The 12,285-nt window shown below is 38.7% G+C and overlaps 1 protein-coding gene across 1 annotated transcript; it reads left to right on the top strand.

The window, feature by feature from the left end:
• Window positions 1–4,945: 4,945 nt before the first annotated feature.
• LOC136030639 (craniofacial development protein 2-like) lies at window positions 4,946–5,695 on the top strand. The gene has a single exon (XM_065709709.1). It carries the CDS (start codon window positions 4,946–4,948, stop codon window positions 5,693–5,695), a length of 750 nt encoding a protein of 249 aa, XP_065565781.1.
• The last annotated feature ends 6,590 nt before the right edge of the window (window positions 5,696–12,285 follow it).

Raw genomic sequence — 12,285 nt, 5'->3', positions numbered from 1 at the left:
CCTGAAGTTTATACGACAAAAACCATTCGATAAAACCTGATATGCCTCCGGGGCATAACTTACAACCTTATCCCTAGGGCACTGGGGGTTGTATTAACCCTAGAGGCATTGTTATATGGGACTATTTTGAGCAAAATCACTATGCCTCTTTTTCAATTAGATTTGATTGGTGAAAAGAGGGGCATTCAGGAGGGAGGGGGCTAGCTGCCCTCTATAACCTTTGACTCTTAAAAGGGAACAAGAACTTCCAATTTCTCACCAAATGAGCTTCTTCTAAAGTTAATACAACCATCCCTTCCATAAAAGAAAACTTGAATGCCCCCAAGCTCTGGGCTTTTTTTCAACCCCAAAAGCCTTGTTATATGATAATTAGACTATTTTAAATAAAACGGTTATTTAAAAATTTCTATTTGATGCATTTCGGGAAAATACGACGTGTGTGTAGGGCGGGGGGGGTTATCTGCCCTCCGATCACTTTGACTCTTAATAAGGGCACTAGAGTTTCTGATTACCAATCCAATGTGCCCCTCCGAAGTTTTTATGACCACCCTTTCTATAAAAAACCTTATATGCCCCAGGACATAACTTACAAATTTTGTCCTGAGGGCTGTGGGAGGTTGTCATCCTCAAAGACATAATTTCTGGACCTTTTAACTACGTTGGACAAATCAGTATCTCTAAGTTTCACTCAGACGCATTTTCAGGAAATATGAGGTGTGTGTGTGGGGGGGGGGGGTATATCCGCCCTTCAATTACTCTGACTCTTGAAAATGGCAGCACAGCTTCTGATTGCCAATAAAATGAGCCCCTTTTAAAGTTTTTTACGACTATCCTTTTTATAAAAACCTTACAAGCCCTCAGGACATGACTTACAACCCTTGCCCTGATGGCTGCGGGGGATTGTCATCCTCAAAGATACAATTTTCGGACGTTTAAACTATGTCGAACAATATGACTATTTCAAAATTTTGAATGGATGTCTTTGGAGAAATGATGGGCGTGGGAGGAGGGTTGGTTGTCCTCTAATCACTTTTAACAATTAAATGAGCACTAGCCCTCTCAATTTCCAATGACAGTAGCCATTTTTGAATTTTCTATGATAACTCCTTCGATACGGGGTCCTCTGGTCTAAAACAAATAAATAATTAAATAATACATTGTGCCAACATCGTTCTTTACTTAGGCAGTACTATTGCGCTGCCTATGATTTGGTGTTTTTTCTCTTTTTGTTCGCATTTGTAATGTTGCTGTATTGATTAAGCCCCCTACAAGCTCAGCTATTGTGGCTGCTTTGTCCACGTCCACCACATGTGTTTTCTTTTTCGTTTTTTGTTGTATTTTGTAGCATTAGAGTTAGATTTTAATGTTTTGTTTGTACTTCAGAAGGTATTTGTTTTTGGGTATAACCAGATTAAGAACGTTAAAATCTTTACCGTCTCTAAAACGAGTTGGCTGGAATTAGTCCCCGAAGCCGCGCCGAATCGAAATTTGGCGGTGCCGGAGAGAATTTATGTCGGCGGCGGCACGCCGCCGGTGCGCCGAAAAATTTTTGGGGGCACGCCGCCTATTTTTCGGTTTTTTCGCAATTTTTAAGGCATTTTTCAGTAACTTTTTTAATTTTCTTTGAAATTTTTAATACTGTCTCTATAGAAATTCTTAGCGTTTTTCACAATATTTAAAAGCCCTGAATTCTCTTTCTTTCATCGTTACCTAGTTATATAATATCTTGTCCGAGTGTTAGGCAGTGTTTACACATAGGCTACTTAGATCTACAATATTCGCCTTACTACATGACTTTGCAAAAACTAGCGGAGGTTTCTAGATCGTGAGATTCACGCTTAACTCATCAAGCGGTAGACTAGAATATATGAGTGTAGGACTATTCATAAGATTGAGAGTTTGGAATCCGTGTTCAAATACCAAATACCCTTTAATACTGAATGTATATAATAATAACAAAGAAAAGAAAAAAAGATCCATTGTAGCTGAGCGCAAAAGCTTAAATTATTCCTTTGAAAGCTTTGACTGCATTGTAATTATCACGTATAAAAATGAGCTTGTTCACACGATGTGGAGCTAACATTGAACGTTTGGCAGTGACTAATCGCTAAATTCAGCGTAAAATCGCTGAAAATCGCCTACAGATGGCACAGACAATAGAACGTCCGTAGTTACAGCTGTACTCACTTGGATAAGCTATATAGGACTAAATCAAAATTGGCGACAGTTATTCATTGGCGGACCGCCGCCGCCAAACCTCACGGTGGCACGCCGACATGTTTTCGGCGGCGGCCCGTTGAGTTATTTTCGGCGGTGGGTCGCCGACTTTCAGCGCGGCTTCGGGGTAGTCCCCGATAGTCCCGGTGCGGCTTCGAGGGCTGCTTCAGGGACAAGCTGAAATATTGTTCAAAAGAGAGGAGACGAAAAAGGAGAATCTTTACCGCAAAAAACGGATCCAATGACTTACAGGAAGAATTAAATTCATCCAGAAGGACAAGATCATAATTAGAATCATAATGGTTAAAGTAATTTCAAGGTAAGACCTTAATTGCAGAAGCTGTTTGAGGTGGAAAAATCCTCTGGTCCTGCTGCAAGAATACTAATAGATAAAAATTCCAAGAATTTTTTATCTCCACGAGAAATAATTGTAGCTTACTGAGCTTTGAAGCACAATAAAGCAAATAATGAATATTAATTACGATAGGTTTCAAACTTACAAAAATCACTTGCACCAAATAGGCAATAAGCCTTGTCACATAACAATTCAGGATTAACAGATACCCGACAGATTACCGCAAATGTTTTAAAAGATGTAGCACGCCGCACGCGCTTAAAAGGAATGGAAGAAAATAAAGATAGAACAGAAGAACATCAAGTTAGCTATTTTGTCTTAGAAGTTTATAAAAATCTTATATTCGTATTTTTACCCTTTGCAATTATTTCTGACCTATTGAGGGAGCAGGGCTCATGATGTGTAAGGAAGCTGCTAAGTCTTGTTTAGGTTGGGAAGGTATAGCCTATTAGGCTAATAATCAAATGTTTATTGCTCATTTCCTGACTAAAAAGTATAGGATATTAGGCACAGTATTACATGACCCTGTAGAACTGACTGATGGAGATGGTAACAACTTGATGAATTTTGCTTGCACCTACAGGAACAAATAGGCTAGACAGGTCCCTAGTAGAAATACAGTGTTCTTATTAGAAGGCTCTAATTCCCAGGTCAGCAAAAATTGTGATGGATGGTATCATAGTCTAGGTTATTTTGGCATAGGGTAAAATTCTATTTAATTGACTTCTTGCTATCTCAGAAAGGATTTAGGCTAGGAAAATGAAACTTTCAGGGATGAATCTATAGACTAAAGTATGTACAAGAAAGGTATCTTGAAGCAACTACCTCCACTCCTCCCCCTAGAGGGCCCTAACCTTTAAAAATACGTGTGTTATAAAAGTGAAACCTTGCAAAATAGATCTTCTGCTTAATTGAAGTAGGCTACAACAAAATTGTTTTCAGCTTCATAACTGTTCATTTCCATTTTGTAAGGTTTTAAAGATATGCCAATGCATTTCCTAAATTTTGAAAAAGAAACATTGATATGGCTCAAAATTCTGCTCAAATAACAGGAATTGTATTTTCAGAACTAAAGGTAGAGAAAAAGCAACTAGTAACTGAAAATTAAGGTAAAATGTTGTTTTGTCAAAATTTCAATAGGTATAGACCTGTCATGTAGCCAAATTTCAGAGCCATCTAGAGGGAGAAGGAGTGGAGGTGAGTACTTCAAGATACCTTCCAGGGACATACTTTAGCCTATAAACCCATCCCTGAAAGTTTCATTTTCCTAACCTAAACCATTTCTGAGATAGCAAGAAGTCAATTAACAAGAATTTTACCTGGCATAGAAAAGAAATTAGTAATGGTTATAGGCTAGGCTAGATTGTTGAAGTTCTGAAGGTAGAACTTAACAGGTAGAACCTATAACAAAAATTATTTAAGTGATAGACCATATAAAAATAAGAAGACTGTAAAGAAAGTAGCCTAGAAAAAGAATTAAAGTATGAATTAAAGAGGTGATAAGAGGAGACCTTGCATAAAATAGATGAAAATCTAAGAGATGCAGCAAGACAGCATAGCCTAAAAGTAAAATATTATACAAGCATGTTAACAAATTGAAAGGGAATTGTCAGTCTGGACTTGTCCCAGTTAAAGATAGGATTAGGATATTTATCCCAGATAAAGACAGTGACAAAGAAAGATAGGCAGGCCTAGAATATTTTGACAATGTGTTAAGCTATGATAGAATTACAGGAAAATATGTAGAAAAGAATGAAAGTTTTGATTATTTTGTGTATGAAAAGATATATAGTTTGTGAGAAAGAAGTAGCCTAGTTAAAGTACTAGGAATAAAAATGATAATGCCCCAGGTGATAATAGTACATTAATGAATTTTTAAATATGGTAGTTGTGAAGTTAGAGATAAGTTGCTGAAGATTATGAATGTGATTTTTGAAAAAGGGGAAGTAGCCTACTTAGCAATTTTAGGATAACTCTTATTAAGCCTCTGTATAAGAAAGGTGATAAAAATGAGTCTGGTAATTTGATCATACTTTTTAGACTTAGAGATGCCATAAACAAGTTTTAAGAGAAGAACAGTGCAATTTTAGGAATGAGAGAGGGGGGTGTGTCAACCAAATTTTAACTCTTAAATTGATAATTAAGATGTACATGAGTCATTAAACCCCTTTAGTCCTCAAGAGCAAATATTTTATTCAGCTGAAAGGAGAGCTTTAGCTAAGATCCTATCCTTGTATGGTGTACCAGATTGTACCAGTTGTAACAACTATGGTGTCCCCAGCAAGCAACACGGCCCCCGTATTGGCGCAGGTGTTGAGAAGTAAACTAGCCAACCATACTACGGTGTTCCCGGCAGGCAACGCGACTTTGAATATGGCGGCAAAGTCGAAAAATCTTTTCAACGCCATAAATCTAGGAAAACCTACCACAGTCATTAAACAGGCAAAATCCAGGATAAATGTTGGATGCTGGAATGTAAGATCCGCTAAACAAGAAGCCACACAAGCTTTTCTTGTCCATGAGATGGAGAAGTACAACATAGACATACTCTGCATATCCAAGACCAGAATCTCCGGTTCTGGCTCTATAGTTATAATGGCTCCAGAAACACTACATCAGTTCCACTTTTTCTATTCCAGAATAGAAGATAATTCAGGACTCCATGGAGTTGGTTTCATCATGAACCAAAGAACCAGAAACGCTCTCCTAGAATGGGAACCAGTCTCCTGTAGACTTGCTAGAATCAGACTAAAAGGAAACCCTGCAAATGTGTCCATAATTTCTACCTATGCCCCCACCCGTGATGCTACTGAAACGACCAAGGATGATTTCTATGGTGAACTGCAGCAGTTGTCTTCTTCTATAGCCGCATGTGATTACTTTATTGTTGCTGGAGACTTCAACGCAAGAGTTGGTCCATCTGACCAGACCACAAGACAAATCCTGGGAAAATTTGGACAGGGTCACAGATGGGAGAATGGGCAGAGGTTGGTAAACTATGCCTTGATGAACCACCTTGTTATCACCAATACCATATTTCAACACAAACCTAGCCACCTCTTAACTTGGCATTCAAATGACGGTGTCACTAAGGCCCAAATTGACTTCATTCTCGTACGCTAGCGCTGGAGAAGCTCCGTGCAGGACTCTCGCTCTTACAATGGCGCGGACACAGACTCACAGTCTGGATCTGACCACAGGCTCGTCACAGCAAAAATTTTGCTACGTCTTGCAATTCAAAGAAAAAGCAAGTCAAAGGTCGGCTTCAATATCAGTAAATTTCAAGACAAAGAAGTGCGGCAGGCCCTCAATTTGGAACTAACTAACCGGTTTGACGCCCTCAGCTCTGATGAAACCCTAACTCCCGATAAGAGATGGGAGACCTTTAAAACCGTGATGACAGAGACTGCTGATGAGATCCTAGGCCAAGCAAAAATCAAACGACAACACTGGATAACCGCTAGAACCCTGTCAATAGTTGGTGAATGAAGACAAAAGATGGGAGGCCTTAAAAAAGAAACAAAGGAGTTATGCAGACAGGTAAAACGCTCTGTTCGGCTGGACTGCCGCCAAATGTGGGAAGATGCTGCCAAGTCATTAGAGAAAGCAGCACGCTTACATGACACCCGCAAGCTTTACCAGATCCTGAAGGAATCCGTTGGTAAGAAAGCTGCTGTCTCAGAAATAATCAAAAACAGATCAGGAAAAATCATTAGTTGTCAGAAGGAATGTTCAGCAAGATGGAAGGATCACTTTCAGCTCCTCCTGAACCCATCCCCTTCATCTACTCATGATGCCTTCCCACCTTCCGTCTCTAAAGAGCCTTATGATATCGAGCTGGATACACCAACCAGAGCCGAAATACTAAAAGTGATCAAAACCCTAAAAAACCACAAAGCCCCAGGTGAAGACGGCCTCCCCCCGGAACTATACAAACAATGCCCTGAGGTCACTGCTGAACAGCTCCATGGCATTCTCGACGAAGTGTAGAGGACCAACACTTTTCCAAAAGACTGGAAGACATCAGTCATCCTCCTTTTCTATAAGAAAGGAGACAAAACCAAATGCAAAAATTACTGCAGAATAAGTCTCATAGACATTGCTGTCAAAATATTCGGGATCATACTCTTGAACCGCTTTAAAGGGGCAAGGGAGGAAAGAACTCAAGGAAATCAAGCCGGCTTTCGACCAGGTAGAGGGTGTACTGATAATATCTTCGCCTTTTGCCTCATTATCCAGCAGTTTGAAAGATACAACCTACCCCTGATCTTGATGTTCCTGGACTTCATTACTGCCTTCGACTCTGTCACTCGCCAGAAACTTTGTAAGATCCTGGAGAATGACGGAATGCTGCTGAAGTTTGTTGAACTGATGAAGGCATACTATGACGCTTCAGTGAGCCAAGTAGAATCTATGGCAAAGAAACTGAAGAATTTCTGGTTGAGTTTGGAGTAAAACAAGGATGTGTCCTCTCTCCGACTCTGTTCAATTATTGCATCGATTGGGTGCTTGAAAATGCTCTATTGTCTTATCCAGGAGCGCAGGTTGGACAGAATCTCTCGCTGACTGACCTCGATTATGCGGATGATGTTGGCCTCCTGTCAGACCCTGTAGAAGCCCAAAACATGCTTGACAGCGTTGTGGCCTGGGCAGATCTGATTGGCTTGAAAGTCAGCACAGAGAAAACGAAATTCATGGCTATTAACCACGACACAGGACCATTCCCACTAACTATCAACCAAGTTCAGCTGGAAAAAGTCAACCATTTCACATACCTAGGCTCCCAGCTTTGTACTGATGGATCTTCTGACGCTGATATCCAACAGAGAATACAGAAAGCGCAGACAGTCTGCCTCCCTTCGGAAACCCTTATGGAATCGCCGTGAAATCAGTGTCCAAACGAAAGTTCGAATTTACATGGCACTAGTCCGCACCGTTCTCCTTTACGGGTGCGAAACATGGTTGGCAAAACTACAACAAGAGAATACACTTAAGGTGTTTGAGCATACTTGTCTACAAAGAATTCTCAGAGTACAGCTACGTGACCGTATCTCCAACGTGAATATACGTCGAATGTGCAATATTCAGAGAGATGTTGTGCTCACTATTAAAGAACGCCGTTTGAAATGGTTGGGCCATGTATTTCGGAAACCGCCAGAGTACCTGCCTCGCCAAATACTTCTAGTTGAGCCTATTAGCTACTGGAAGAAACGCCAAGGAGGACAGAGGAAGAACTGGTGGAACCTGGCCAAATCAGACCTTGAACCAATAGGGGGTTTCAGAAAATTTGGTCACAGATGGTCAACACAGTGGCTCGCCTTTGCAGAGCAGCTGGCACAAGATCGATCAACATGGTCCAAGAAGGTCTCTAAGATCATCGATGCCGGGCGAGGTGGAAACGCCTGATTCCCGCCACAAGTACAAGTACAAGTAAGTACCAGATAAATACATTAAAGTGGTTAGTGCTATGTATGAAAATAACATTGTTTTTTTAAGGTAGGAAATAAGCTTGGCAGCTAGTCTTGTATGAAATTTAGAATTAAGCTGGGTTGTGTTCCATTCTAATGTAAATGGATCATTTTATAGACTATGTTCTAAGGAGTACAGCAAAGCCAATGGGAAAACATGGAATCAATTGGGAAAGTAAAACCCCCCTAGACTTAGATTATGCTGATGATTTAAAAATCCTGGATGAAAATGTTGATAAAATGAATAAATTTTTTGGGGTTTTGAGGGTTTAGGGTGAAAAATGAGGTGGGAAAATTAGTTTTAAAAAGACTAAGTTGCTAGGGCTAGATATAAGTGAAGGCAAGGAGATGATGTTGGGTAACAAGAAGATTAATCAAGTGGACAACTTCACTTGCACTGGTAGCACTGTTAATAAGGACAGTGGGTGTAGTGAAGATGTTAAAAACAGAATAGCCAAGGCTCAGGGAATTTTTTACAGGTTGAAAAAACATTGGAAGAATAGGAAGATAAGTCCCCAAACCAACATCAGAGCATTGGATGCTACAGTGCTCCAAGCTTATGGTTCTTAAAGCATAGGAACTCTAAAAGATAGAGGAAGATTTGCAAATATTTTCCAGAGAAACTGCCAATTAATTGAAGGGGTTCCACAAGATCCCTAAAGGGGTTCCACAAGATCCCTAAAACAGTTCTCAGTTTGCAAAAGTCCCTTTTTGTAATTTTAAGCCATTTCAATACTTCAGCTAAGAAGTTTTTTTAGTGTGTTAGTGATGACTAGTTGTCTGAAGACTGCAGAATAATTTCAAGGCTACAGCTTCCAAGTCTTCTTGATAATGATGTTTAGAGATTTAAAGACTCCAGAGGCAAAAGGTGCCTGTCAAACAGACAGGCACAACATGCATATGGTCTGCTTAAGCATACTTGGATCCATTTTAGTTCAATTTTTATAGCCTTTTGTATTCAGTTATTTCAAACTTAGTGCCAATCTGTCAAAATGAACACAGCAAAAAGGTGGTCCTGGTTGAATTAATATTGTGCCAATCCCTCAAAAACAAATAAGGGAAAAAGTTTTTGTTAATTCCTCTGCCTTTTTTTCAAATTTTTCATTATTTTGTCCTAGAGAAGAAAAAAACAAAAAAACTATATCATGAATGGGCCACAAATAGCAGCACCAAAGTGCTACTGTTTGGTCATTCAATCTAGCATGTGCTACAGTGCTGCACATGATGAAATAGTGCTAAAAATAGCACCTTTGTACTACAGGAGGTAACCCTCGTTTAGAGTCACTGAAGCAGCTATGCTGTTGTGTGTTTGTTTTTTATATGTATATTCCCAGAGATTCAACATTTCTTTCAGTTTACTCTTAATAGACTAATAACTTCATTAAAGTATCCATTGTCAACCCTTACATACCTAATCCCTATGTTGTTGTTGCAATGGTAGCTCCAGTCTGACACAGAACAATCATTGGGCTAAAGTAACTGAAAATAAAAAAATGGTTAAAAATAAATAATGCAAAAAAATACTCATCTAAAAGAAACCTAGGAGTGGTAACTGTTATTCACTTTCAACTCAACATTAAGTTATAGTCTTGGAACTCTCAAAAAAAAAACATGCCTGAAACCTCTCAAAAATGGTCCCAGACAAAAAAAGTAGGCTACTACAGGAATTGTCATGTTCAAAAACTCTTCATTAGAGGTTTATAGCCCCCTCTCTAAAACAAAACACTAGCAGCATCATTAAGTCTCCATTCTTTTGTTCCCCGTGTCATTAAGTAGTAGTAGATTGCTACACTTATGCAATGCCTCTTGGTATACTATTCTGGGTCCAGACTATCAAGTGTGAGGTTTCAAGTTCTTGTCTTTTACTTGAGCTATTTTTGCAAATTATGTCAAATGAAGTAGTACATGGGCTTGGGAAGTAGGGCATGACTTTCTTAAGCAGTAAAGTATTCTCCCCATCATCCACTGAAACAACAACTGAGAAATAATAATGTCATTTCAAGTTACAAAGGTGATATTGAGAACCAGAGAGAACTGAAAATTGAAAACTGAAAGAGACTTGCAGAAAAAGAAAAGAAATTGCTTTCTGAACTTTTTTCCAGCAAATAAACAATAGGGGTCCTTGAAAAGTCATTACAAGAAGAAAATAACCCACGGATACAAGAGTAAGCTACTGACAAGATATTTGAAGAAAACAGAAATCAGCTTAAAATGGGTATTGAGAAGAAAGACCTGATTGGAATCTAGCTCACCCAGTCTATTTTGGATGGATCACTTTTATTGCACAGAAAAAGGAATCAGCAGCTGTTGAAAGTACGAAGGTACTAATATGCAGGAATAAAGGCAGTTGTTGATAACTGTGCAATTGAAGGTCTAAAGGACACAAAGCCAGAAAAAAGAAACAACAAAAAAGTGATTTAGAATTGCTTTGGTCTTGTTATGATTTTTGGGTTATTAATCAAAGTAGTTACTTGTGTATTTTTCAAATTTTTGTACCTTTGTGAAGATTAGGAAGAAAAAAAAGAAACCAAGAAGTTGGAAAGCCAAGGGGGTGGATTATCTTGATATTACCCTTGTTTTTATAGAAGATGATGGTGCTACATTGCCATCCATCCTGGTTTCAGTTTTATGAGAAATTTGTTTGAACATAAAGTATGATGTTGATTGTGTCATTTGTACATTAAACAAGAGCTGGACCAGGTACCCCTATTGGTCCTTTTTTGGTGTTAGGGAGGTCCCTAAAGCTCTATTTTCCTTCCAAAAAAGTCTCTAAAGTCCCTATTTTCGACTCATTGAACCTAAGGCAACCCTGGGATTGTTTTGGGCACCCAGCTGACTGACTGTATCTCAAACAGTAAGCTGAACAAAAAAATGTGGATTGATCTTTTTTCTAGTGCTATAATGAGAGTAAGATTGAGATGGCTATGATACATTCTGTAAATGAAGAATGACATTGCTGAAGATAGTCCTTGTTAGCCAAACATCTAGGGCCGAACTAAAAGCAGGTTGTCCCCAAATTGGACAGGAGAATGTTCCAAGGAAAGATTTAAGAGAAATTGGAACTTCTTGGGAGGATATAAAGAGGAAAACTCTAAATAGATTGAGATGGACAAGGAGCATGTACAGCCTTGTTGGCCTCAAGTGCCTTGGTTTTGCAGTGAGTTGGTAGCTGTAGTATCAAAATAATAAGAAGAGAAACTTCAAATCTGACTGAATTGTAGACAATCAAACTAAATTCATCTTTTGTGATATACCTTCCAACCTAAACTTTCCAGGCCAGTATGTGCAGATGCAGAGAAACTTGAGGTTCCCCATTAAGAAGAAAAATCTTGAGTTAATCTGAAGTAACGTTCAAGCTTTTATGGTTGACCTATTGATATTTATAGTTCATGCAAAAAGCAGTATGTTCAAAAAAAGCTCTCTGGGTAATATTGCAAAAATAATTTATCTAAATTTTAGTTGTTGTGGTCCTGGAAATGGTCCAGGATAACAATGATCATTAAGCCATTGGGACATCCTCCAAGACAGTATTACTGCTACTTTCTTGTCCTTTAAGTGCTTATCACATGTTGCTGCAGATAAATCACCATCTCATTCTTCAATTTCACTGTCTGGAAGAACAGCATAGCTGCTTGATGACAGAATGGCTGAAGAGGACAAATAGTAATTTTTATCTATTTGGTGTCATCCTCTAAATCTGAGAGGTTGATGCTGCTCTCATCAAGCATTCCAGGGTCATTATCCAGTGAAATGACAAGGAAGGGAACAATCAATGATTCCTATTATTTCTATTTGAATCCAGCTTTGGACAATGAAAAATCAATCCATGCATTTTGTTTTTTGTCTTGCATTTTTACTACCTGTTTCATTCCTGGATTGTTCATAAAGAAAGATATAGTAAGAAACAAACTCTCAGAAAGCTTTCTAAAAAATTGAAGATGGGATTCCAGGCACAAAAAACGCGTTAAAACACAGACAGATAGGGACGCCCAGTCTCAGGAGGCCCAGGTTATATGATTGAATTTGATAAAAGTCACCAACAATTTTCAAATCAAAAATACAACTTTTAGTTTTTGATGAATCACAGATAATGAGAAAATAAGCTAATGTTTTGGTACATGAGGGTGTGGTTATTGAAGCTCATAAGTCCAGAACTAAGGAAATAATCTGTCTTTCTTCAGTTTTTGCAATACCAAGAAAGAAGGTACTTTATAGTATATTTTATAACCCAAATGTACATAGTAA

The sequence above is a fragment of the Artemia franciscana genome, chromosome 8, assembly GCF_032884065.1.
Source record: "Artemia franciscana chromosome 8, ASM3288406v1, whole genome shotgun sequence".
In the NCBI taxonomy this organism is placed as follows: domain Eukaryota; kingdom Metazoa; phylum Arthropoda; class Branchiopoda; order Anostraca; family Artemiidae; genus Artemia; species Artemia franciscana.
Note: the sequence above shows the minus strand (reverse complement) of the source record. Positions and strands in the feature narration are given on the sequence as shown.

Coding starts and splice junctions, on each gene's coding strand:
- LOC136030639 (XM_065709709.1), top strand. CDS start 4,946: ATGGCGGCAAAGTCGAAAAATCTTTTCAACGCCATAAATCTAGGAAAA.